At 37.2% G+C, this 27,222-nt stretch overlaps 1 protein-coding gene across 4 annotated transcripts in view; it reads left to right on the forward strand.

The window, feature by feature from the left end:
- The window catches only part of GABRB2 (gamma-aminobutyric acid type A receptor subunit beta2), a 139,518-nt gene that overhangs the window by 46,999 nt on the left and 65,297 nt on the right, over positions 1-27,222 (forward strand). For all 4 annotated transcript variants that reach the window (XM_063168621.1, XM_063168619.1, XM_063168622.1 and 1 more), the window contains one exon: positions 26,131-26,213. In XM_063168621.1, the coding sequence (XP_063024691.1) occupies positions 26,131-26,213 (83 nt within the window). The remainder of the gene's footprint in view (positions 1-26,130; positions 26,214-27,222) is intronic.

Here is a 27,222-nt window from a genome sequence, read left to right on the forward strand (position 1 = left end):
GTGAGAGCCAGCATAACAATGGTTTGTTTTCAGTTTAAGCTCCTGAAATCATCATCTTTATTATTTTCTTCTAGAATAAATTAGAAATAAATATCAAATTTAATGTCTTCAATAATGCTAACATTTTTGTGCTATTTGTGCCATTTTTTATTCTGAGTGCTTAAGCATCTGTAATAATTTCTGTTTTTTTAAAAGGTTGGTAAACAGTAAGTAGAGCTCACAAAAAATTGTCCATAGAAGAATCAAGTAAGACAAAATTTTGTTTTCTGGGAGTTTTTTTGATGCTTGTTTGTTTCTTAAAACCCTCAAAACCTTTCATGAAATAGACTTTGTTTAAGGTTTTTAGGATTTTGTTTGTTTCTTTTCTTTGAGCTGAACTGATGTTGATACTGCTTGATTGTTTTGGGTGAAGCTTTCCCTCCTTTTCATTTAGCATAAATAGCAAAGCAGTTTTACTGTCTCTTATGAGATGCAGTAAAGTGAAATGGTATCTATTTTTCACTTTAAGCTGTTTAATGTAATTAAAAGAATCATTATTAATGATTTGAGCCTTTATTTCCCAGAGTTATTTTCTTCAATACTTGCAATCCCAATATGTTATCCAAAATGGTTTTGGAATAATTTTAAAATGGGATTTTTTTTTCTATTGTAGGACTGGTGCACGGCCCAGAGTTAAAGGTATTTAGGCAGGTTTTTTTCCCTAGGTAAAATAATCTCACTTTAGGAGACAATTTTCTAGTATTCTGGTATACCTAGCAGTCTCATATTTGAGATTACCAGTTCTTACATCTCTTTTAAGACTCTATTGGTGCATTTTAGAGTGCTGTTTGCCCTGTGAGCTGGCAGAGGATGAGTGCTGGTTGTGAGTTGTGCCTGGGGGCAGGGGCAGGGTGAGTGTCCCCCGAGGCTGGGGATGGCACCTGGGGACTGCAGTTGCCTCACTGCTGTGGCAGCTCTGTCCTTGGGCAGCACAGGGGTGAAGGCACTGCTGGTTCTTGTTGTTCTGGGGTGGGGACTTGGAACATAGCAGGTACCTGATAGATGACGTGTAGGAAAACCCCTTCTTACAGGTCCTAATTCTCGATGAGCCCCAGACAAGTCTTGTGAGATGTAGAATTGATTCCTGCTCCTCAGACAGCCCACTAGGGCTCAGAAAGGCTCTGTGGCTAAAACTTCCTTCAAAGCCTGGGCTGGATGGGGAATATGCACCAGTGGAAATACACCAGGGTTATGTGACTGCCCATATTCTGCTTTTGCCTTCCCTGGATCAAGTGGCAATCAATGATCTCATTCTAGCATTAAGGTTTTAATTTTATTGCTTTAAGTAGCTGTATCTATTTCATCTAAATTCAACTCAGATTTATTTTTATTCCAAATATCCACATTACTGATATATTTAATTCTTGCTTATTAGTAATTCCCACATCTTAAAAATGCCTGCTTAGTTACATTTCTCACATATCTAAAACCCCCTATACGCTATTTATTCTGAAAATCTACTGTTGTTGCTGCATTAATTTACTTTAACTTGTACTTGCAGTCACACATTCTCACTGTGGGATTTTTCTAGACTGAGATTCCTTTAGGTATCAGTCTGAAATTTTTCACCTCCCTATACATTTATTTATAAACATCATTACATACACATATGTATAAATGTTGTTGTGAATTTGGTTGCATTTACCTTGATTGCTGTAACCAAATCCATTGAATAGCAAGTGATTTCATCAGTATAAATGTAACCATCCCTTTCTTTTGTGTCCCTACATTTAATTTCTATTTCATACTGCAAGCAGTGATCCCTTAACATTGTTCTCTTTGTTTCTGTGAGCAGAGCCCACACATGGTGTTCATGCCACATCTGGTTAGATTTGATGTTGGGAAGGTAAATTTCAGGAAGGACTAAGAGGCAGTTTTGTGAGCACCTGGATTATGCTGCTGCAGAAAGAGGGGAGAGAAAATGGGAGAAAAAAGAGAAATGGCTCAGAATAAATAGCTAATAATGGATGGAGGCATCTAAATGGCTGGGATGCTGTCCACATAGCCTGCCTTCTCCACTGCAATAGGGCATTAGTTAAGGGCGTAACTAAATTTTTGACCTTGTTTTTACAGGGAACATGACATGCTGGTTGCTTTTAGGTTGAGAAGGACTTTTATTTCTGAGGGATAACTGCCAGCTATTTATGTTTTGGGAAAATGTTTTATTTAGTATTTTTTTCATATTCCATCTGTCAAGAAAAATTATTCACTGCTGCCAAGACCAGGACATTCAGTAGATGATATACTTAAATCACCTAAATGGTAGAAAATTGTAAACATGTAGTCTTAAATGAAGAGTCATTACAGGGAAAATTACTATGTTGGAAATTAAGATGACTTGCAAGAGGATATTAGTGATTTGACAACATTTAGAACAGTAAATTTAGACATTCAAATCTAGGATAGCAAACAGTATAGGTTGAATAAAACTTGCCAATTTAGAATTACTGCTTTTTGAGTAACCACGTTATGGTGTCTCTCTGGAACTTGTCCCTTTGTTTGTAGAGTCTTGTGATGCCATGTGTCAGAGTAAAGGGGGAAATTTAGTTTAGAGTACAAAGATTAAAAATAGTTGAAGAAGTGGCTGAAGACCAAGATGTTTTGTGTGGTTTTTGCACCATTACCAGGCTGTTTACAGAGATATTGACCCTTGCACGCGCTTCTCCCAATATTCCTCACAAGAGAGCTTTGTGACTGTGGCTAGAGAACTGATAATTACTTGACCAAGAGCATTGTGTGCTATCGTATCTCTTCAGGAGGATGGTTTTATGCTTTCTGTAAATGAAGTTTGTGGGTGTTTTTTACAGAAAAATGGGATATATACAGAACACCTGATACAAACTATGTTCTGTGAGGTAATGACATTGCCATCCTTTTTAGCCAGAAGAAAAACAAAAGGAAGCAGAACAGAGGAGTTTTTTAGAAATTAAAGACTTTTTCAATTTGAAAGCCCAACAGTTTTACTTGCCAAGATTCATCTAATGCATTACCAACTGAGTCTCCAACTCAGCCAGCAATAATTCCTGTTTGACTGATGGAACACAGTAATCTCCCACAAATGAGAGAATTATGTGTATGATGGCCTTGCTTTGTTCTCCATTTCCTGCTACCAGCATTGAGTCACAAAATCCTAAACAGTCCTGGATGACTCTATTTTGTGTTGTCTCAGCTGTGCCTTCTGCTGTCTGCTCACTCAGTTTCAGCTGCTTGGAAATTTTCACTTCTGCAAATAAAATAGATTCTGCCATATTTTTCTCTGGTAAGACAGCATTGGGCATTTTTGTTGCATTATTAGACTTGTTCAGCAGTTTAACTCCTCATAGCCACTTCATTGTCTATGAAATCCCATGGACTTTTTTAAAAGCAATTGCTTTGCAAATGTCTTTAGTTCTCAGACCAAATTCTTTGAGAGGTGAAGGGCTCACACCAGCTACCCTTCAGTAAAGTATTTTATCTTTATTTTGCTACATTTTTCTTTTTTTTTTTCTCATTTGTTTTTGTTTGTTTTTTGGGGGTTAGGATTTTTGTTTTGGTTTTTGGGATTTTTTTCTGGTAGAGCTTAATTTTAATTAAATGCTAAGCATAATTTGGAGGTACAGCTCCATTCTTCAGTTTTAAAATATTAAATAATTTCTACTAGCTGGAACTCTGGAAGTGTTCGAGAGCAAGCTCAAGAACCAGGTGGGAGATGTTCCTGCCCATGGCAAAGGTTTAGGACTGGATGGTTATTAAGATCCATTCTAACCCCTTAAAATTTTGTGATTCTGTGAATTAAAATTAAATCTTTGAACTGCCTACAATATTTCAAATACCTTTGTTATCTCAAAATATCTTCTGCAAAAAGGCAGCAGACTTATCTTTTTGCTACAATATGATGTTTCCAAAAGCTGGACAGAAGGTGTTTAAGGACTTGTAATGCACATTCATGTTAAACAAAATATTTTCTCAAAACCTTTTCTCTTTGGGGATTTCAGAAGAGATAAGAAGCACCTGGACTTCTTTTCTGGGGAGAATATATTATTTTGGATGCTCTGCTCTTGATCATGATGCCTGTCATCACATTGGTGCCTCTCTTGGCTGTGCAGCCCTTTGCACCAACTGGGGCCTTGTGCAGCCTCAGGGGAGAAGAGGAAATAAACATTATAATGAGGTACCCTCTAGCATAAATAGCACCAACAGTATCTCAGAGTAGTGTTGCTGTTTGTTAAAATAAATAAGTGAACGTGATGTTTATTTTTATTAGGATGCCTGAAGTGTCAGTAGTTTTCTGTTCTCCAATTAAAAATACAAGGTTTCTTAATTTTGGATATATAGGCATTGCAAAGAGGAAGTAAAAAGTAATTTTTATAAGACTTGTTTGAACATGAGAATATCCATCTGCGAAGAAGCGTTTCCATTGTGTTAAGTGGGTAATTTTTTTTGTGCACCTATAGATGCAATTACTGACTTTTCATTTGCTAACACTTGCCAAGGCTAATTCACAGTCTGGCATGCAGTTATTTACTCTTGCCCAAGAAATGAGGTTAATTCCATTTCTGTGTCCAGGTTTTCAAGGCTGTTAGTGTACATAGACATGTGTAAGGACCCTTAAATCTTGTATGCAGGTGGTCAAAGCAAGAACTTTTTGAGAACTTGCAGAAATAAATGCAAATGTAGTAAAACATTATTTCAAACTGAAATCATGTAGCTATTGCAAATACTTGAAAAATTGATTACTGTACAATTATGTAGAATTTCAAGTACAAATGATTTCTGCATTACCAAGGAATCATTACCACCCCAATCTGGTTATTTGGAAATCCTGGGGCAGGACATGTCTGATCATGGCTCTTTTCTTGCACTGTCAATATAGATCCAGCATAAGGAAAGGAACTTAAATTCCAGTGTGTCTCTTAAGTGAATTTATTGTTGTTTTAAATTAACAAGGTATCAGCTCTGGCCCAAGATTTGCCCAGATGCTGTTCTCCTTTCTCATGCAAGTAGTTCTTTTGTAAGTTCCAAGGAATAAAGCAGAGAAATGCAACTACTGCTATTTCTAATAGCACTGTTTCTGTGAACTGAAAATTTGGACACGAAACAAATCATCCAGCTTCTCTGCTCAGTTATTCGTTCCATTTGGTGAATTGAACACTAAAACCTACCTTCTCACAGGGGTGTTGTGAAGATTAATTAATTAGTTTGTAAAGTGCTTTGATCCCATAAAACACTACACAAGTGCCAAGCATTATTATGAAGAATTATAAAATGCCAGCCCTCATGTGCACCTTGGGATGGCCGGCTTATGGATACAAATCTGCTTTATTTTCTCGGAATCCCATTGTTCCACTTTCCCTTTGTAGCAGCCCATTCACAAAATGAGCCAGTTTTAGCAAAGATGCAATTTATGGGGAAAAAAAATAAAGGAGATCATTGACTCTCATAAATATCTCTTTTCAGTTACAGACTCATAGATTATTATGCATTTTTCTGTAGGATTTGGAATGGCATCTTTTCACCATTCCTCCTCAGCAGGAGGGAGAGTAGTTGTGTTTTAAATATCTTTCCTATCTGAAAGAAAACAAAGATATCTTTCTTTTTCAGTCCCTTTATTAGATTTTAAGTATGGGATAAGTATTCAGAAGGGTCTTTTGCTTTCATTTTTTTATGAATTAGCTGTTAAATTAGTATGTGAATAATTAATTCAATTAAGCTTAATAAGAAAAAAGCTTTAAGTCACAGGAATCCTTTCCATTAAAAGCCCTATTATCCAAAATTATTACATTGCAATGAAGTGAAAAGAATTCTGAGTTTTATTGCCTAACAGACAGACTGTGGCATTTAGTCCTTATTAGTAAGGAAAACTCCATCAGCTACAGAACCATGAAATAGTTTAAGTTGCTCCAAGGGTATTGCATATTCCAAAAAACAAATAGAGGTCATCAAACATTTAAGCTTAAATTAAAATGTAATCATTTATATAATTTAGAATTACAGCAATCTATCATTTCTCTTCTGCAATGTCTTTGATCATATTTGAGCTGGTAGTTGGTGACCCTGAGAAGGGAGATTTTCCAGTTGGAAGGATAAAATCTCAGAATTCTCTGATCAAGACTCAGTTTGATAAATGCTAGATATGTGTATACAAACACATACATATATGATATATATTTAATAAATAAATACATTATATTTATATGTGTAGAAATTCTACTTCCACATATTGGGTTTTTTACTAAAATTGGTAAAATCTGAGATGGATCTCGGAAGTAGGAGCAGGGTTGGGGTCCTTGTGCATGTAACAAAAATAAAAGTTAGGACACTTTAGAACTAATAATACCTCTTGTGGGTCATAATCACTTTCTAGTTGTTGTGATTAACAGATGAAGCTTTTCTTTCACGTTTTAATGTGAGACATTGTGGAATACTATTTATTGAATGGAAGAATATGGGCCTTGAATGGAAGAATTTGTCCTTTCCAAATGTCATATCTGAAGGAGTAAGTACTTGGATTTAGTTTTTTATTCTTGTTAAATATCTAGTTTGGGTAATTTTTTCACCCAGAACACATTTCCTTTATGTTTTAATGCGTTTTCTGGGACAATAATTACTGATTTGTTCACCCAATGTTTTATCCTGCTTTGGTATTTAACTTTACAGAATGATAAAATTTTTTCTGAGAGACAAGGATTACCTAAACTCCTCAAGTGTAAGGGGTTTGTTGGGGTCTATTTTTCTTGCATCTCCTGGATCCATTTTTTTATTTCTCTGAAAATTCAAATTTCTTGTGGACTTCAGTGTGCAAAGTAATTGAAGAGAGCTCTTCTTGGAACAGTTCTCAGTCCTGCTTTGCAGGAGAGAAACTATGATAAGTTATAAAAAATTCTGGAGGTTTGTGCTTCCAGGTATGTTCTCCAGATTCAGGATGTGTGTGAGCCTCAGCAGAAGAGCACTTTAAGGCTGTGTCTATCAGTGATTTTTAGACTATAATGCAGATATTTCTATTTGCTGCTCAGTGACTAGAATTTTTTCCTCCTCTAAATTTCTTGTGTAAGATCGTTTTTTTTTTCTTTCTGAATAGTCATTCCTAGAACATTTACTGCATCTGTTAGTCTAGAACTATCTGAGAAGAGAGAGAATAGAAAATGTTTGGAAAACCCTTTTATAAAACGTACATGAACGTGCCATCTGTAGGAGCAGATGGCAAGGATGTCTCAGGGCCAGGAGGAGGCTGTGAGATCACACCACAAGGAGAGAGCTCCATGAGAAATGTTCTTTGTGTCAGCGCAGAGAGGAGCTCAGCAGTCCTGGGGGCTGCTCCCCAGAAATGGCTGTGCCAGCACAGAAGGGGCTTCAAGGTGGTGCCGTCAATGCAGGGAGGGTCCCCAGGGGTTGTGGTCCCTGGACATGATCTTCCCTGGCAGTTGCTCAGAAACGAGCAAATCTTCAGCACCCTGAATTGTTGTCGCAGATGGCTGTGAGTCCACATTCAGCATTTCCCAGGGAGGGTTGGCCAGAGTGCCTTATCCTGCTCAGCTTCTGAATTGAGAGACCACTGTTTGCTCCATCCTCATGTGGTGCAGTGGGTCATTTTTGAGAACAGTTTTCCAAAAAAACTGCATCAATTGCAGCATATGGAATACATGCGACATCCTTCAATGGTTTACCTTTATTTTTTGTTTGCTTTTTTTTGTGGTGGCTGCTGCTGACACATCTCACATCTGCACATCTTTGAAATCCCTGCAGGAATGGTGACTTTACCTCACTAGGGCAGCCCATTACCATGTTTAACAGCCCTTACTGTAAAGAAATTTTTCCTAATATGCAGTCTACACCTCTCCTAGTTCAACCTGAGCTGTTACTCTTGCCCTTTGCTTGTTTCTTGGTGGAAGAGAATGACCCTCACCTGGCTACAGCCTCCTGTCAGGGAGCTCTAAGAGGGACAAGGTCTCCCCTGAGGTTCCTTTTCTCCAGGCTGAGCCCCCCAAATCCCTCAGGTGCTGCTCCAAACCCAGTCCCAGCTCCATTGCCTTTCTCTGGCATTGCTCCAATGCCTCTATGGCTTCTCTCCCTTGCAGGGATGGGCTCTGAACTGAGCCTTGCAGTTGTGTCAGTCATCCCAATCCCTTTCCACTATGGCAAATATATAATAATTTTTCTGCTGCACAATGGCCCCCTGTTCCTCATGTGTGTTGCCCAAAAAAAATACTTAGAGCTTATGGGTTTGTTTTCATTCACTGACAGGGATCTGTCTCAGGACTGTTTATTAAAACTCTGACATTTTAAATTATTTTCTCCAAAAATTTATCTTGAAAAGTGAAAGGCATATGAAAGCATAAGACCTTTTAATGTGGAAAAATATCCTTTCCCAAAGCCCTTTGCAGGGTTGTAAAGCCACTGGGGATTATAAAGTTAACATTTGTTTTCAAATAAAAAATGTAGTGATAGACCTTAACAATCCCTGCAAGACTGAGATATCTTTACTGTAGAAGGTGTTGCATCCAGCTTTTTTCCTATTTAAAGTGGTAATGGAAAATTTATTCAGTATATATTGAAAAATGTTATGGTGCATTCTCTTCAGTGTCAGAATGGAGAAAAGCAGGGGATGTGTAGCTGTTAGGGTGCTCCAGCATTATCTGGCTGGCTTCTCTCAGGGATCATAACTTTTTAACCTACTTCAGAGAGCTGTTTTTGTCAATCCAGAACCTATCTTTGGAGATCTCTAGGTAAGCATCAGAAATATTGGAGTAAGAAGGAAAATTTTCTTCATCACAATGTTGACATCCACAAATTCTGTACTCTCTTTTTGTCCTTTGCTATTGTGACTTTCTTTGTTGCGCGGGTTTTAACAGTGTTTGTAACTGGTAGAAATGCTAGCAAAAATTAGCTATCAGCAGTAGATCTTTGTGTAGCTTTGGGGTTTTTTAACTTAAAAAATTAGTTGTTGTGATTTGCAGATGGAGCCTTTCACATTTTAATGACCTAAATTTTAATGACATTTTAATAACTTAAAACCAAGATGTGCACTTTAGAATAATAGTCTTGTACCTTAACAAGGCAATATGACTGATACTGCATAGGAAGAAACACTCACAATAAAATTTGCAATACTTCTGCTGATGGGAGAAACCAAGAAAACATTAATTTACTGTAATCATAAAGCTTGTTACAGTCTACCTCATAGATATTTTTACTCAAGTATTACAAATTTTGGGCAATGAAAACTACTTGGAAAGAGCTTAGAAATCCCTTGAACTCAGACGGCTGCAGGACATTAGTTTGTGTGCAGCTGAGGAGGTAAATTATTGTTAGACCTTGCTGATAAGCTCTATCCTTTCAGTTTGATATCGGCACCTGTGTTTTCACCATATCATTCACTCTCTAGAACATGGCTCATGTCTTTTCCATTTGGTTCTCTCTGTAAAAAGCAGAGATGTCCATCAGTGCATGAGATGGAAAACAAGACAAAGGCAAGGAGGCAAATGCTGAGTATTCATCCCTCTCTCCTTCTGTTTATCATTACACACAACAGGAGCTTGTTTCATAGTTCCATCCCAGGATGTATCTTATTCTTGGCAAACAACTGAGAGTAAAACACTGTGCATCTTTAAACACCAATCTGTGGGCTGCTTCTCCAAGGGGGTCTCCAAAGCACCTACGGTTGGAATGTACAAATGTTCCATTATGGTTATCCTGAAATGCCTTTGAATATTGTTTCACAGCATTAGTGTTGCTGCAGAAATGGCACATACAGCAGAGAGATGACTTTTGTTGCTGTTGGATTTTTAAAGAGGTGGTAGAGTAGCTATAAGAAAGATATGCCATTAGTCATTTCCATGTAACTGTGCTATGCCTTCCAGAAATGCATTCAAGAGATGCAATATTTATCTGAAAAAGAATTTTCTAAGGACACTTCTCTGTGTTAAAGAAACATCTACACAATCTCCCAACCATAGTAGTTTATTTCTTTTTGAAGGAAGAGATAGTGAAAATGCACTCAAGATTACTTTTTCACAGCCTTCTGTCTTCATCTTCTAATGCAAGCTGGTTTTATGTTATAAAGAACTCACACTATCATTTCAAGTAAATGTTTTGCCCATTATTAAAACTGAAGGATATGGATAAAATGTTGAATGCTGTTGTTCAGGAAGGTATTTTTATTTTGCATTTATGTATGTAGTAATACAAAAAAACTTAGCCTGGCTTCAAAGGGTCCTAGAGTAATTTCCAGGTGAGTATACTGCAGTATTCAGAATTATGATTTTTTTTAAAGAAATAGATTTTTCAGTTGTTTTTTTTTTTTTTAACTAAGTTACAATCTTAGAAGAAATTAAAATCTGATTGAGGGTATAAAGATCTTTATAGACAAGGATTAGGAGGAAACCTTTCCCTGCACAGGTGGTTCTGGAGGTTACCACTGATGCTGCAGGTGGGGTCCCACTCATGTAAATCAACAAATCAACTGCAGCTGCACTTTGCCACTTAATTCAAGCCTCCAGTCATCATCTCTTTTCTGCTCCTCTGATTTAACTGGACAGACACAAAGCTTGTGTCATGGTGCTCTTTCTTTTTTTATAACTGAACACTTTACAAGACCTTGTAAAAAGATTATGTGTAGGGGTATCTCAGAATCTGGTACTGGGGTATTATGGTAAGTGTTTTGGTAGTTTTTTTAGTTTGGTTTATTTGCACTTTTTGGAGTTCTTTTTCTGTATTAATATTTTGTTTCCATGAGTACTGAAGGTATTTTTCTTGTATTGAAGGAGGAGATAGAGGCCCATTCCAGCTGTCTTATCTGGTCACATCTTCTCTGCTTCACCTCATTTAATTTTCATTAGGGTTCATCTTTCCATTTTATTTCAATATGGCTTTAATTTCAGTACAATCTATATTTATGATTTATAGGATTGCTAAGACAATTGGCTGTGTCCAGGTTTTAGAAATAGGGATAAAACTGAAGAAGGCAATGAAATTGTTAACAATGGGGAACGCTGAACCCCACAGAACTGAAGACAAGTAAAAGAGCATGGAGAGTAGTTATTGTTCAATGTCAAGATAGAAAATAAATATTGAATGTTACCTGCCATTACAGATATTACAGATATTACAGAACTTTATCAGTAATTTGTTCAGAGGAAGGTATGTATTTAACATCAATATAAAGCAATTAGACAATACATGACCATTAATGCATTGCTCAATCTCTAGATAGGCAGAGGTAATTATTACCTACCCATTTGAAAGAAAAAAAGCCAGTTTTTTGCACTTGGACGAATTTTTTATTAAGTTATACTTGTCAGTGCAATATGTAGTAAAAACAGGATTTTGTTTTGTTTTGTAAAGTATTGGATCAGCAGATTGTGTGATGATAGTTGTGTGATGGCCAAGCTGATAAACCTGGAGAGACTTCTGGGCTGAATATCATTCCTAGAATCATCAGTTTCCCACTCCTGCAACATGGGGTGGGAATGCAGCAAATTTAATATTGTCCCCATGGCACAACCCCTAATCTAACCCACTATTTATAGAAGTAAAGAATCCTTATACTTTGAGACTTTTAAAATTCTGTTTCAGTTGAGAGAAATGAGCAGGGTATCAGGATTCATTTTGCTTGTTAGTTTAGACAGGGATGAAAAGTGAAAAGTTTTGTTCCTCACAGTTATTTGTTGTTCAGCACCTCTTACTAGCCCTGGAAAACATGATGTTCAAAGTGCTTTTTAAAAGACAGTGACAGTTCAGGCCTAGTGTGACACTCTATTATCTTCTGTTCTGAAAGTGTGATGCCAGTTAGGAGAACAGGGTGTCAGCTCTACATCATGGGATTGATCAAATAAAAAGGTTTTAGTGAGGATGTTTTGTGCCCAGGAACATGGGAGAGTTTCCATTTAGTCCCTCTCAATATTGGCACAAAGGGTGAGTGTCAGCAAAACCATTCCCCTTCTCTGTTTGAGCATAACTTGTGTTATTTTCAATATTGAGTAGTAATGAAAATAGCACCCCTGGCCCTCCCCAAATTTTAATTCATCAAACATAGTCTTAGCACTGACCAAGTTTTCCTGCTTTCTTATGATTGTTTTGAAAATACATTATCCTCTCTCCTTCTGGCTTTGCTTAGTTTTACTATTCCATCTCATCACTGTGCTCATCCATGCTTTCTGTTTAGCAGTTTTCTAATGAAAAATCTCTCCAAGCTCTAAAACTTTTGGAAAAACAGTGAGGTTTTGTAGTCAGTTTTTAATTGAATTACCGACCTTTATTATCCTGAGTTACTGTTTTTCACTAAAATTTAGCATGTGCTCTATTTTTTTTTCTCCTAATTGTGAAAGGGGGAAGTGAAGAGGGCTGCCTTAGATTAACAGCACTGGTTTGTCAGTGCATTTGATGTCATGCTTCTGCTTACCAACTACTCTTTCAAAAGGCATAATTTTCATCCAAATCCAGTGGGACCATTTTTAGAGTATTGTTTTGGAGCCACTGTGACAGCTTCAGTAAATGTGAATTTTAATTTATTTGTCTAATGAAGATGAGGACCTTGGCTAATGACTACATAGTCATAAGTGATGATGCTTTTCCTCCTACTCCCTCACTGCTTAGAGCATGTATTAATTGTGCAGATGGTAGTGGCTTAGCTGTGTGATATCTCCTCTTCTGGTGGCATTTACACTGTGCAGAGAGGGTGTATTGCCATCTCATTATTTAGCAGGATTTGTGATTCATCACCTGCCTTTTAAACCCAATGCTGTGATCACATCTTGTTGCTAAGAGGCAGAATTTGCACGTGCACTTTTTTCTTTTAAGTACACCTGTGCCAAGCTTTGCCTGAAACCTTCAAGCAAATCAGAGCCAGGAGCACTGAATTTTCATCTTCATTCCTGCTAACAACATGTGACATTTGCAGTGCCAGCTTTATGTGGGTAACTGTAAGTCATTCCTTATGTGTTCAAGAGATTCTCAGACTCTTCAGCCTGTGAACTTGCCAGAACTTAAGTCAGGTTTTCCAGATATTGAAGTTTCACTAAAAGCATTTCTTGTATGTGACAGGTTAAAAAGAAATACTTTTACTGCTTTATTGTTTTGCTTTTCTTTTCTACTCATGCATATATTTGTTTTTATCACTTGCAAGAAACAAGAGGAGTAATTTAGGCGCAACTAATGAAAAAAGTTCCTTAAAATTTTATTTCTTCTTTGATTTGATCTGTCTTCCATGGCTGTTCTGCTCCCCAGATTTTCTATTATTGCTTCTTTCACACAATAGTATTGGCATTTCTGTGTTCAAACATTTTATGCTGTTCTCCAAAGTCATAGATTTAAAATATTTTACTTATAATTTAAAGGCTTGCTTTCTTTTAAGTATCACAGCTGTGTACCTGATCATTGTTTGCAAATGCTAGGGCAGTTTGGTTTGGTCTATTTGTTGTTGTTGTTTTGTTTTTGGTTTTTTTGTTTGTTTTATTTTGTTTAGGAAAGATCCTGTGCTGTAAGTGCAATTAAAGGAAGTTTATAATTACTTTTTAAAAGCTACAGTTCTTTTTCTAGCAATGAGAGTTGTGCCACAGGTGTCTCCTTAGCAAGTACATATTTACTGTTTCTGTAAATATGAATATAGGGATGAATTCCCCTCCACCTGCACTGCATGCAGGATCTGGGGGACAGTGAGCCTTTGGGAGTGACACACAGTGATGCTGAGAGAGGGGGACTCAGGGCTGTCTCTGGCATGTGTCAAGGTTTCCAAGATATAAACAGAAATGGGAATGAGGAAGTGACCTAAAAAGAAGTAGAATGAACCTGAAGAGAGCCTGGTTTTCCTCCATACAGAGTTGTAGGCTTGACCCAGAGCATGGCTTTTGTTACCTAACACAGAAAATGCAAAGGCTTTGCATAATATGCAGTTTGCTCTCTGAGTCAAGTGCTGGTGTTGTGAATTTAGGAGTGCCTCTGCTATTCCAAGAACAGAGAAATTATTAATACCCTTCTAAGGCACTGCAGTCGTGTTTGAATCTGTTGGTAGAAGCAGCCTTGGAGTAAATGGAAAGCTGAGGCAGATCCACTGCACCACAATCAAACTTGTAATACTTTCAGCATTAAAAATTTGAGATGGTAACTGTTGAAAATTCTGAGACGTGGAGCCATTTTGAGCAAGCCAGTTATTGCCTCAGTTTCTTTGTCTCCACAAAATGTGGATCACAATATAAACAGACTCCCATCTAAATTCCTAAGAATGATTTCTGTAATTCAGTACTGATGTTCATGTGGTTACTCTTCTCTTTTGCCAGCTTGTAGGGGGCAGCAGGAGAAAAACTTTTAACCTTAACAGGGGAGTTATTAAACTGCTGAAATTGTTCACTAAATTTCTGGTCTATGGTTAGATACCTGAGAGAGGTTTTGCAGTGACTGGCTCTAGCATTAGGTTAAATGAACGTGGGTAATGCATGACAGTAGTGATGAATTCTGGCCAATGCTTGAAATATCTGAAATTAAATTTGTATCAAAAATACGGATATCTTGTGACAATTAAAGAACCCTGAATGAACCCAACAAAACCCAAACAGATGGATGTTTCTCCTAACACAGCATTTAACTGCATACTTGAGAAGGGGTACTGGGAAACGAGAAAAATGCTAGGCTGGCTTATAGGGAATTGTTTTACCCATTTAAAACATGTCACAGATAATTTTCATATTTCACCCCATGTTTGTCTCTGGGGAAACCTGCTTGCCCATGGAAGTGTGCCTGTTTTGTTACACAGTGTCCTCTCCTTCTGACCTCATATTGCAGGCAGCACCAACTTGAGTCCCCGTGCCTGCTCAGACTTTGCTGCTGAGTAGTTATTTTTTAAAAATTGCTTTCAGCATGTTTCCCATGAGCACTCTGCTTCATGGAGGGAGTGTTGGTTTTCTTACTGTGCTGGTGTTATCCTTGTACACTAAAATAGTTAAAAGGTCTTGCCAGGTGGGCAGTGGTGACTTTTGGCCATGGTGAGTGACAGCAGTGCTGACATGTCTGTGGTTCTGTGGGTTGGTCGTTGCTCACATGCCTGGCTCAGGACTCAGAAGTGATGAGGATGAGGAGAGGGGACACAGCAGCCTCCAACCCCTGTGCTGAGCCTTGGGGATGGCTCTGTGCTCAACCTGCTGTGCCTGTGGTGCTTTTGCTTTATGCCAATGTTTGCAGTCACCTCAAAGCACCTGTGCATTTAATCAAGTAAATGCTTCCCAGGGCTCTGAATTTGATTTACTGAGTTGCAGCATGTGTTGTCCTATTGTTGTTGTATAAAAGACTTTTAAGTAAAGCATAATTTTAGAGATGGGTTAAAAAAAAAGAAAGAAAGAAAAAGGTGTACTTTCTACAGCCAAATGATCACTTTAAAAGTTTCCTGAATTGAAGGAATGGGTCCTGGACAGATCTGACATATCCGAGATAAACATTTAATTTCTCATCACATGTATGTTTGCTGTGTTGGGTAGGACTGACATTTTCCATCTGACTTTTCATCTACCTCAAATGTGAACTAGTTTTAAATTGTTTCTTGGAGAAAAGAAGGTTCATGTATAGACAAGGTAACAGAAAAAGCAATGAGGGACATATTTTCTAAATTAAATGATAAAAATACACACCACAAAGAAATCCTTCATATGTAGCCCATGTATTGATTCAACTTTCAGTGCAGTGTGAAGCATTAAATGCAGCTCTGGCTGCACAGAATGTTAAAAGGGATCCCCACTGTCTGCATAAGTCTATGGGAAGCCAAGACCTGATTAAACTCTGATTAGAATCAGTTGAACTCAGACTCTCTTTGAGACTGAGGATGTCAAAGAGAGTCTGAGTTCAACTGATTCTAATCTGCCTCGGGTCACACCCTCTCTGCTAATGGGATTGTGAACAGCATCATCCTGGGCTGGTTGCAGGTCAGAGTCACGTCTCTCCCACATCTAATGGCTTTATTGATCATAAATGCAAATAACTTTAACTGCAGAAACTGATGGATCTAGCTAGCTTTAGAATGGAAAGGGACCTTGGTAAGTTTTCTGAAGCTTAAGAGATTTAATTTATTTAAAAGCATCTTTTGTAGGAAAATATGATAATGAAGAGGAAACTCTCTGTGTGTGTGTGTTTGGGGTTTTTTTCTTGCAGTGTATGGATTAGTCTTCTGGCCACTGAGATCTACTTACTGAGATAAATAAATAAATAAAAAAACCTTTTCAAAGGTTTTATTTTATAAACAGGACAGGACCAACTGAATATTCCCTGTCCAGATTTTCTATTTAGATTTCCAGCATTCAGTGTGTCACACAGCTTATCAAGCTTTCAGCTCTTGCCAGTATGATGCAGCTGATATGTCAGAAGTGTTTTGGGTGGTTTTCCTGTTGCTGTTTGGAACAAAGATACGAATGTTCTGAAATTAGGATGAGGAAGAGAAAGGTTGTGACTGAGCATCCTAATTTTGGCACAGGAGGAGATGTAGCCCTTGGGAGCTGGATTCCAGAAGGATGGCTGGAGTTAACTTTGGTGCCTTGTTAATTTTAGTCATTAGGTTTGACTCATTGTTATGCTTCTCTCACACATTCAATCAACTCTTAGCTAAAGCTGAGTTGAATTGATGGAGGTACAGATTTTGGAATGTTCAAGAAGGACATGGCCTCCCATTCTCAAAATAATATTCCTGCTGCTTTAATAATATATTAAAGCTATAAGTTTTGGTGTTCCAAATGGATCACATATGAAATGGGCAATACAAGCCTAACAAAATAGATGGGGAGAGTGCTGAGGCCAGATCTGACATCTGGAATGTGATAGAAGGCAATTCTAAGTTATTTATTTTTTCACTGTCAATATAAAAAAGAATTGTACTGGCTTGAGCATGTCAGTAGACCTATCTGTCAGAAGAGAGGAAAGAGAGGAAGTAGGATCAGAAGTAGCTGCAAAATGGATTTTCCCCACAGATCTCCACTTGCAGATTAGCCTGAGCAGGGAAAATAGCAATGTTTAAGAGTAAAATTAGCAGAATGAGCTTGTTCATAATTTCCTCGTGTCAGACGTATCCTAAAGCATTTATATGAATAAGGAGGATCTTCTTTTCCCAACTCCCCATTACAGCATTTTACATAAAAATCATCTGTACGTGTTTTTCTTGTCTTTTTCTTTTCCCCTCTCTACAGGAGCCTTACCTAAAGTCACTTGATGACAATAGAAATCTGTAATTTGAAACTTATTTGCTGTGAATTAGGCCTAAAAATATCTCCAAAATCTTTATTCAATTCCTCAATTAAGTACTGTTCACATGGGAGTAGTTGTTGAGCTGAGGTATATAACTACAATGCAAACAGGTGATTTGTTCAAGGCACCTTAAACAGCCTCATATCCAGCTGATAACTGGGCAGGATAATTGATAACTGACAGTTGTCCCACTGGCACTCTGGACACACTGGGCTCAAGTGAAGGGTGAGGATCTGTAGCTTTATTTCCCTAGGAGTTAATTCTTAGGGTGCCCATAGAGGCTGATATATGCAATATGTGTCTTTCATCTGTGCTTTATAGGTAATAATTTAATAATAATTGAATAAATTGTAGCCATTTTTAAGAATTCTAGTTGTCATTTTAAGTAAGTGATTTCTCTTCTATAAATTCAAAATGTTGTTCTGGAATACCCACTGTCTGTATTTGTACGGTCCATGTTTGTCAGATCTTATTTATTCTCTGCAGGATTTGGTGTCCTGTTTGGTATACATGGACATCTGCTTAGGTAATTTGTAGGATTAAATATAGGCACTGAACCTTTAATTGAGAAATAATGCATTTTTAAAAATATTAATTAAGAGTATATTCTACAAAATAAATTATGTGATGTCCTTAATACAACCAAGACAAATCTTCTGGAAACAAAAGCATCACTTAAAGCAAAATGAGGCAATTGAAAAGCAATTAGCAGCAGAGTTGCTTGTCCTGTTTTGTTCTCTAATACTGCCTCTCGCCACTTAGCAGTGCAGTGTAGGCCTCTCTATGGATCATGGCAAGCAGGTGAGGAGGAGTAAAAGTGAGGAAAGTAGTTGAAAGTAGTCTGTAATTAGTCACATTGGACTAAAATATTTGAATCTTAATTGAGGTTCTGACACTGAAAGTGTTCATTCTGTCCTAAAAATGTCTTCATCCTGCCCCTCTGCAGTTTTGTGAAGTGTCTGATGCCTACAGTGTGCTTAGACCCTTGGATCCACAGCTCTTGCAGTCCTGTACTTGTGAAGTACTGCCTATATGGTGCAGCCTTAACATTAACACCAGTATCAAAACTAAATTTTATTATACATTTGGCTTTTGGTTGTTGTTTTTGTTTTTTTTTTTCATATTCTTGGTATCTAACTACCTGGAGTGCTGTTGACCACTAAATTTCTCCCTGTTCTAGGGAAAAATACTCTCATTCCTAAGTGAGAAACTCGACACTATTCAGTGATCACACTCTATGGACATAACAGTTGCTGCAAAAGAACCATTCAGAGCTTCCCCCAAGGGCTTCTCTGTAATTTTGCAGTGCCTCTTTTAATTCTGTGTGATGTTCCAGGTCGTTATGTATTATGTCAGTTGTACCACTCCAATATCTGGAAATAGGCCCTTGGTGCTGCCATGCAGACATTCCTAAGGGCATGAATTAAACACAGTTTTAAAAACTGCCCAATGGTCTCTGTGTGCAATGAGTGTGATCTGCTGACATCAGAGCTTTGGGGAAAAAAAGAATAATCCAGTCCAATTCTCCTTATTGCATTTTTGCAGTCATATAATGGTAACTTTTTTGCAATAAAAACAAAACCTAGAATCACTTGGGATAAAATGATAGGTTTGTTGACAGCAGTTGTATTGTTTATTTTAACAGCTACAGGAATCAGTAAATCAAATTATGTAAAAAAATAGATAAAAACAGTGGTACAAAGTTGAATTCTTAGGAATGCAATTATAGATTGGTGCTAGGTATTAATTGGGGTCTTGTGACATTAGTATTGGGGTCAGCTTCTGTTCTCTGTGTTAAATCTAAAAATTGACTTGGGTGAAAGAGTAGTGAAGTACAGTTCAGGAATTATTAGTACTAAAGATTTGTATAAAATCAAGGATAAAAACTTGGTGAGATACTTCTCAATCACGGTCACCCAATCCATAGAAAATGCTATTTGGCTGCAAAAAAAGGAAAATACAGCTGCAAGGATAAGCCCTATAAGTCAGAGCATTCATCAAGTATAATTAAGGAGCATATGTTATTTACATTGTTATGTATATATGTGTATGTGTGTGAATGTATTTGTGTTACTTGTCACTCATGATGAATAAGAATACAAAATGTAATGAATAGTGTTTACTGATATGGCTGCACAGTTTATTGAGTTGTTCTGTGTGGTTCAAAGCTATTTTTGTTTTCTTCCTTTTAAAAAGACGCTTTCATGTACTTTGAGACCCACTGTATATAGGAAGAAAGATACTTTTAAGTATTTCAAATCAGGGTTTCCATTTTCCTTTGAGTTAAGTCCTGAAAGACATGGTTTTTAAAGTATCATGTCACAAATGGGTAACTGCAAGGCAGCAGGGCTCACACATAATGATGTAGTTGTGGATCTGCTTGGAGGAGGATTTTTCCCTTACTCATTCTCTATTGTGGTGAGCAAATCATGGTGTTGTGTACCATGTCACTCTGACATGCTACTGAAATAGTTTCTGATGCATTTTAGGCAAGGACATGTTGTCTATAGACAGAAAATATAAGAATATATTAAGAAAAGGTGAGCAAACACTTCATTACTAGCTCTGGTGAAGTTCTTTCAAAGCAGAGAAGAGGAAATGTTTGAAAGCTTTCCTTTTTTTTGCTAGAAATTCAAATGTAGATAGTAGATTGTCTAATGGGGGGAAAAGCATAGGAAGTAAATTGTCTAATAGAAATCATACACGGGGCAGTGCAAGTCTTTGCATTCCAGTATGTGTTGGATAAAAATTTCTAATAAAAATTGAGTTAGGTAGTAATAACCTGTGTCTGGTGTTCTACTGTGCTTCTTGCAGCTCACCTTCATGCTGACTCTTAACTCTCTCCCTGTTTGATTGTTTTTAAAGTGTGACTCCTGTTTTAGAATAGGGAGAGTTCATTTTTGTTTCGGTGCTTTGTAAGAATTGATTGGGTTACTGCTTTATTGTAAAGGTGTTGAAAGAAACTTAATAATTTCTGGTCTGTGCCATAGGGTTTTTTTCTGATTTTCCCTCCTTTTTGGATCTGGGAGTGATTCTGCTTATTAAGACTCCACTTGCACATTTTCCTGTGGAAAATGGGCTGTCTGACTCACAAAAGCCAGAGGAATGGGAGTTTTGGGCTCTTATCCTACTATTTCTGTAATTACTAAATAAGCTGCAATCCTTAAACTTCTTACTGAATATTGTTTTGACTTTCTACTTGAGTTAAAAAATAATGTGAACTTTTTTCTTCCAGAACAGTGAAAACACCTTCCGCTCAGTTTCCTGCAATCTGATACATGAAATACATCTGATAAATCAAATACACAGAAACCATGGATTAACACCTCAATCAAGGGGCTGCAGTTTCTGTGTGAGCTCATTATCGAGAGCACAAGCTCCTCACTAACAGAGGGAGGTGCAGGTTGTGTCAGCAATAAATATTGTTAGTATAAGGTACATTTACAGTGCAGCGTACTTGTTAGAGATAAGCGCGTTATTTTAGGTGGTGAGAACTGATTAAAAACCCACTAAATTCATGTGTCCCCTTGAAAAGTTCTAGCTCTCTTCCCTAGTTTGAGAGTCTGTATTTGATGTGGTGTAATATCAGAACAACTGGTTTAAAAATGTTTTGTATATAGCATTTATTTTATGCAGTGTGACTTGGATGGTAACCATATAAATTTGTAAGAGAAAGAAAGTGAAATAATGCACTTTTTATTTCAATGCTGACATTGAGTGAAGTAGACATGTCATTTTCCCAACCAGAATAAGAAATATCTTTTGTGAAATATTTTAAGATTTTCACATTTTCAGTGATTGCTAGTAAAGCAAAAGGGCTACGATCTCTGGATAATAGAGGAGATGTAGTAACTCTTTATTTCAAGGTTGCTTGTTTTATGCTACTGGTCATGCTCATGTTGTTTCATTTTCTGTAAGTTCTGTAGTACTTTAGCATAACTCCCTTTTATTTATTTCTTTTGAAAGGGAGAAGTGAAGTGAATGATGAAAGACAAGGATACATTTCTCTGTGATAAAATATTAAAATTATGAAGTGCTCCTCTGAGCTTTTCTGCCATTTTATGTAGGTTTTATTTTCTGGAAAAGAACCTATTACTTCAGAGAAAGGTTTCAATGAATTCAGTCTAAAGCTGAGGTTATTGTAGCAGAAGATTTTACTGCTTTGTGATGTGTGTTTTTTGCAAGGATAAAATTACAATGGTTCAATGGCTGAATTTTGGACACAGTGACAGGATAGTAGGAAATGCTATCTCACTTAAAGAACAATTTATAGAGCTACATATATAGCAGAAGATGGAATGAACCCTGCAGCAAAATTCTGATTCTTCTGTGACAGAATTCTTTTACCATGAAATAAGAGCCCAATTCTCTGGTTTTCCAGGACTCTTCCCTTCTGGCATGCAGATGGCACAATAGGCTGTACTTCAGCAGGGAAATGGAGAACATCTTCCCAAGAAAGATCAGAGGCACATAGATTTTCGTTTCCTTTAAAAATCTGATCTGCTTCTTTTACCAATAATCTCAGCAACAACAAAACTCAGTGAAGTCCAAGTTTCTGTGTGGATTCGGACTCTGTGTGTTTTATTAGCTGCAAAAGTTTTTTCCTCTATTGTATTACATTTAGATAATGCTTTAGTGTAATATCCTTCATATTCTTAACTTGTATTATGGTTATGCCTTTCAGCTTTGACAAATATACTTAGAGCTTTCAGAGAACACTTTACTGTCTAAGGATTGCACACTGCAGAATCAAGGGGGAAATATCTACATGTCATTACTTCCAGATGGAGTAAGGAAAGTGAGCTGTTGGCACTTAGGTTGGAATACTCAGGAAATGTTGAGGAGTAGTGAGAAGAGAGCACATTACAGGTTCTGGGTAGCATGTGTATATTGTTTCATCTCAAATAGAGACATCAACATCAATAAAAAAGCTGTTCTTTTCCTAGAAAACTACACAGGCTCTATATGCTGTTTACAGTTGAAAGTTTATAGCTGATTTATAGTTGAAAAATTCAGTAGCTGAATTTAATGTTGATTTTTTAGATTTTTGTTTGGAGTTTCCTACAGCCAACTCTTTACCTATGATCACACAAGGGAAGCTTTTCTTTTCTATGAATAAACAGGAAAAATATTCTGTGAGCTCTCTAATTAGCAATAAATTTATTTTATTTAAAAATAGATCTGTTATTATGTGTGTTAACCTTGACACATGTTTAAATCCAATGTTATCACCCAGGACAGAGGTTTATCCCCCTGATGTTTTGTTCCCAGCATTTCCAGGTATTTAAAATTTGTTCTGCTGGCTGCTGCTGTCACAGGTATTTCCAGCTGTCATGCACGAGGACTTTTTCCAAGAAGCAAAGGTGAACAGTGGGTTTAGCTGCAGTAAATTATTTCAGCAACTAATTTAGAGAGTTCCTGACTCTCTTTCACCACACACAGAGAATTCTTATAAAATCTTCAATAAAGAGATTGAGTCTGTTGTCCCTGTGAGCTGTTTGGATTGCTCCAGGTGCTGTTGATGGTCAGCAGTCAGCTTGCAGGCACACAAAGCTGAAGGAGAATTTCACTCTGCTTTCAAGAGGATATATGTGCATGCATTTAGAAATAGAATTAGTTTTTGTGTTTTCCTCCTGGGCTCCACAGGATCATGGTCTGTTAGAGCTAGAACAGGAGAGGAGGATGACAGAGTTCTTGTACTGAACTTGTCACCCTCTTGCTCATCATTCCTATGAGTCTGTGAACCTGTAATTACAGGTCAGGGCTGCATCCAGGGCAGAGATAAGTTTCTCTTGCTGCTTTCTCTTCACAGCTTTGCAAAGCCATTGCAGCTCCAAGAGGGAATTGGATTCTGTCCATCTCCACATGGCATTAGCATTGCTCTCCTGTCTTCCTGTGCTCTTTTTCCTTCACTAGTGATGTCAGAACTGTTTAAGCTGCTATTTTGGATTTCAAATCATATTTGGACTTGTCAGAAAAGCAAAATTTATAGGATTATGAAAAACTGTTCCCTGCACAGAACTGCAAAATAAGACCTACTGGCACTTCTAGGATAGTATTATAATAGGGTTATTATTTTCTATCTCACTTTAAGTTTGGAAGTGTTTAAAAAAAGTTTTTTATGGCCTTCGCATTCAGCCTCTGAAAGAAGTAGTGAGAATTTTCAATTCTTATTTGAATCACAAACCCTCCAAAGATCTGGAGGTGAGCAGATTTTCAGTTTTCTCAGTTTATCTGAACTATTTTGAATTATTGACAGCAAACTTTACTTTCCCTGCAAGTCAGTTGTGGTGCAGATTTTTTGCAGTGAAGCTGTGCTTGTTTTAACACAAGAAGTTTTCTCTAGGTCTACTTCATAATACTTTGTTTAGTCAGTTTAGTGGTGCTTCAGGGTTTGCTTTTTTTTGTGCTTCATAATCAGTCTACATTCAAAATATGTTTCATAAAAGAGGAAGATGAAAACTCATTTCCATTGTTAGGAATCATAAAATATCACAAGGTTCCTCTTTCTTTAGCAACAGATGAAAAGATGAGTGTATGAGAGAGACAGTTCTGTGATGTGTTTCATTTCATGTGGTGTCTCTGAGTCCTGGTATTGTGTATCATCCCCAATGACTGCAGTGCCTTGAGTCACTGTGTTGTTTTTTTAAAAGCTTTCACTTTTTCACTGTTTGTTCTCAAGGTTACATTATGCAAAACACAATGTTATATTTTTTGCACTAGTACAAGCTGTATAAAAATATTTTTAATCCTGCTGTGAAAATTGAAGCAGCTCTACTCTGGGAGAGAGGCTTTGGGCCTGTTTCAAGCATTCCCAACTTCTAAAATGAACTTCTGTTTCTTCCCCTGTCTGAAAAGGTGTGGGTCATGTCTCTTGCCTTTAAAAGCATTCCAAGGTGGTAATTCTTGCACTTTGTTCCTTTGGTAAATTGATTTAGCTAATCACCATGAATTGGGAACCACTAAGAATTATCCAAAGGTAGTTTTGCTGTTTAATTAATTATGAAGATGAAAGAGAGCTTTTTCTACTTTACTATTAATGTGAGAAGCCAAGCTAAAAATATGAGGGAGGTAAAAGGAGAGCAAAGGACAGACTACTGATTTTATTTCAATGGATTTGCATTATGGATAGGAAGGAACAAGCAAGTTGAATTTTATACATTATTCAAAACTTCTGTTTTGACTTGATTAGATCCCTGCTCTACAAATCATTTTCCTTACCATGCCACTTTTTCCCCCTTTACTTTGTAGTGAGGTGCAGGGCATTGTGCCCTTTAAAAATTTCCTGATGTTCCCTGCAGAGCTTTTATCCCAGCTGTCTGCAGCCTTTGGCCCCTCTTGGTTTTTGCACCAAAAATCCTCTGGAAATGAGTAAGAACTGTGAGTTCTCCACTCCATCAGTGGGTACAGACACTTTGCAGAGGGCAGCACGGGCTGGGATTGTCTCTGTGTGGAACCCTTGGATCTGGTAGGCTCTGGGAGGAAGTGTTTAGTGCAGAGAAACCTCTGAGAAACTTAGCAGTCAACCAGGTTAGCTTTTACCATAACTCTTTTTTGTGTTTAAACCTTGGCTGTAAGTCTGTGCTCTGCCTTTTCCTCTGTGAACTACTGAAACTCTTGTAAAATCCTGACTATAATATACAGGTAAGTATGGAAGTACTGAGGAAATCAAAACAAACCTCCCCACAAAGAACCCAAACATAACCCAACAAAAAACACGAGCTGTGTTTTTTTTTTCTGGTCTCACTTTACCTTTCTTGAAGTTTGCCCCAAAATAATCAGTCTTATATTGATACTATAACAGGGTGATTTCTTTGATTTTTCTTTAAATTTAAAAATAAGGAACCAACTATTAACTGCTAAGAGGTTTTTTTACCAATATGTGTTGCTGCTTGCTCCATTTGCATTTGATATCAACGCACACGTGTGATTTTGTTAAAAGCTGAAATGCTTTCACTGAGAGGCACCAAAGGAGCCTTTTTCCCTGTGCTTTTGTCCCTCTCCAAAAAACTTTCTTGTGAAGCATCTCTGGTAACACACACTGATTAAAAACATTATATTTCAAAAGCAATTCTATGAGTACACCTACATGGAATGAAGAAAGGACTTGGTGCCAAAAGATGTTTGTTTTCTCCAAGAGACCAATCGGATAGGACAGTAAGCATACTTATGAAGATTGTTAATTTCTGCCTTGCAGGAATGATTGTTACAGTCAATTTTGAGTGAATTTTAACCAGGCAACTGTAATTTTCTGCCATTAATGAACACTTTTTGGGTATTCAAGGAGAAAGAATAAGATCTGTCAAATGAAAGAGTTCTCTGAAGTCTTTTTACCAGAACAAAGAATATACAAAAAGTTTATGAACTCATATTGAACATTCTAAATATGTACTATGAAAGGCCAGTAGTAAACCTCATACATGACACAGGATTTTGAGAAGAAAACAGTTGGTCACCCAATCTCTCATTAATACCTTGGAAAGACATTTATTCTGTAATGTCTTAGTGTCTGCATGTGCTGCAGGCACTCCATCTACTCCACCTTGGGTCCCATTGTGGAGATCATCATCTTGGGTTTTACAATTTGAGTTCATTTGGTCAGCCTTGCAGCTTGAAGAAAGCTTGTACAAAGGGCTGCTCATTTTTCTCATGGTGTGGAAGCAGGCTCCCCAGGTGCTTTGGCCAACCAGCTGTGCTTAGCACACAGCAGAAAACCCCTGTGCTGAGGGGAACTGTGCTGGGAGGGGAAGCACTGGTTACCAGCCAGCAGCAGACATGGCACCCAGGCAAAACCAGGCTGAGCATCAGCTGTGCAGAAATACAGATTCTTCTTTCAGCACAGTGTGATGGAGGAAAGATTGGAACAAGGCACATTAACAAACTCTTCTCCTTCCTTCCCAGAATTACAACAACAGCTGCCTGCATGATGGACCTGCGGAGATATCCGCTGGATGAGCAGAACTGCACGCTGGAGATTGAAAGCTGTAAGTACTTCTGCAAATCCTACTTATTCTCTGCTCAACTGCTCTGGAGTTTTTATTTCTATTGAGTTCTGTTTTTTTCATGTTTTGTATTCAGGTTTTTTTTTGTTTTTTTTTTTTTTTTTACATGCTACTAACCCAGTTGTCTTTCTGTCTGATGATGTTTAGATCCTTGTAAACACAAGCAAAAAAATAGCTTTCCAGATGGATTAGTAATTTGTGGCACAAGGATTAGCAGAAGTTATTCTGTGTTTTTATAGACAATTTACAGCTTTAAAAGTCTCATTCAAATGCCTTGTTGGAGTTCATGTGAGGAGCACAAGGATTATTATCAGTTCTTTATCCTCCTTTACTGCTGAACTGTGTGGCAGCTTGTTTCCATTTATAAGTCAAGGCAAGAGGTTAGAATTGTCCTTGAAATAGGTGTTTTGTGCGTTTTTTCCTAACCACTGTGCTCTAGTTAAACTTTCAAAGCATGTAAACAGTCTGTTTAGGTATATTGATTTAATGACTGGTGTCTATTGAACTTATGTAGATAAAACTTGTGAAGTTAAATCTCTCTTTTCTCTGAAAAAGATTCATGATCACTTTTATAATGACAATATTGCAAGCATGTTATTTAACACTCTAATTAAGATTATATAAAAACTTTCAAGATTAATGTAACATTTTAATATACAGCACACAAATGAGTGTATTTTTAAAATAAGTTATGTATTATGAAATATGTGGGATTTCTGTGTTTAATTTCTGCTACAGTCTGGTAAGAACTCTGTACAGCTGAACTTCTGTTTGAGAAAGCATTTAAGAATATGTTTTACATTTGTGTCCAAATTTCATTCATCTTATTGGAATTTACAGATATGCAAAAATTCTTGTGACACTGTTGCCTGAAATAATTTCCATGCATAAGTAAGCAGAGTTGAGACTATCTTTAGAAATCTGTGTACTGACATTCACAAGCAGCAAATACAGTGGTGGACTTGGCACTGAGAGTGGATAAAATCTAGTT

This window comes from Melospiza melodia, chromosome 14, assembly GCF_035770615.1.
Source record: "Melospiza melodia melodia isolate bMelMel2 chromosome 14, bMelMel2.pri, whole genome shotgun sequence".
In the NCBI taxonomy this organism is placed as follows: domain Eukaryota; kingdom Metazoa; phylum Chordata; class Aves; order Passeriformes; family Passerellidae; genus Melospiza; species Melospiza melodia.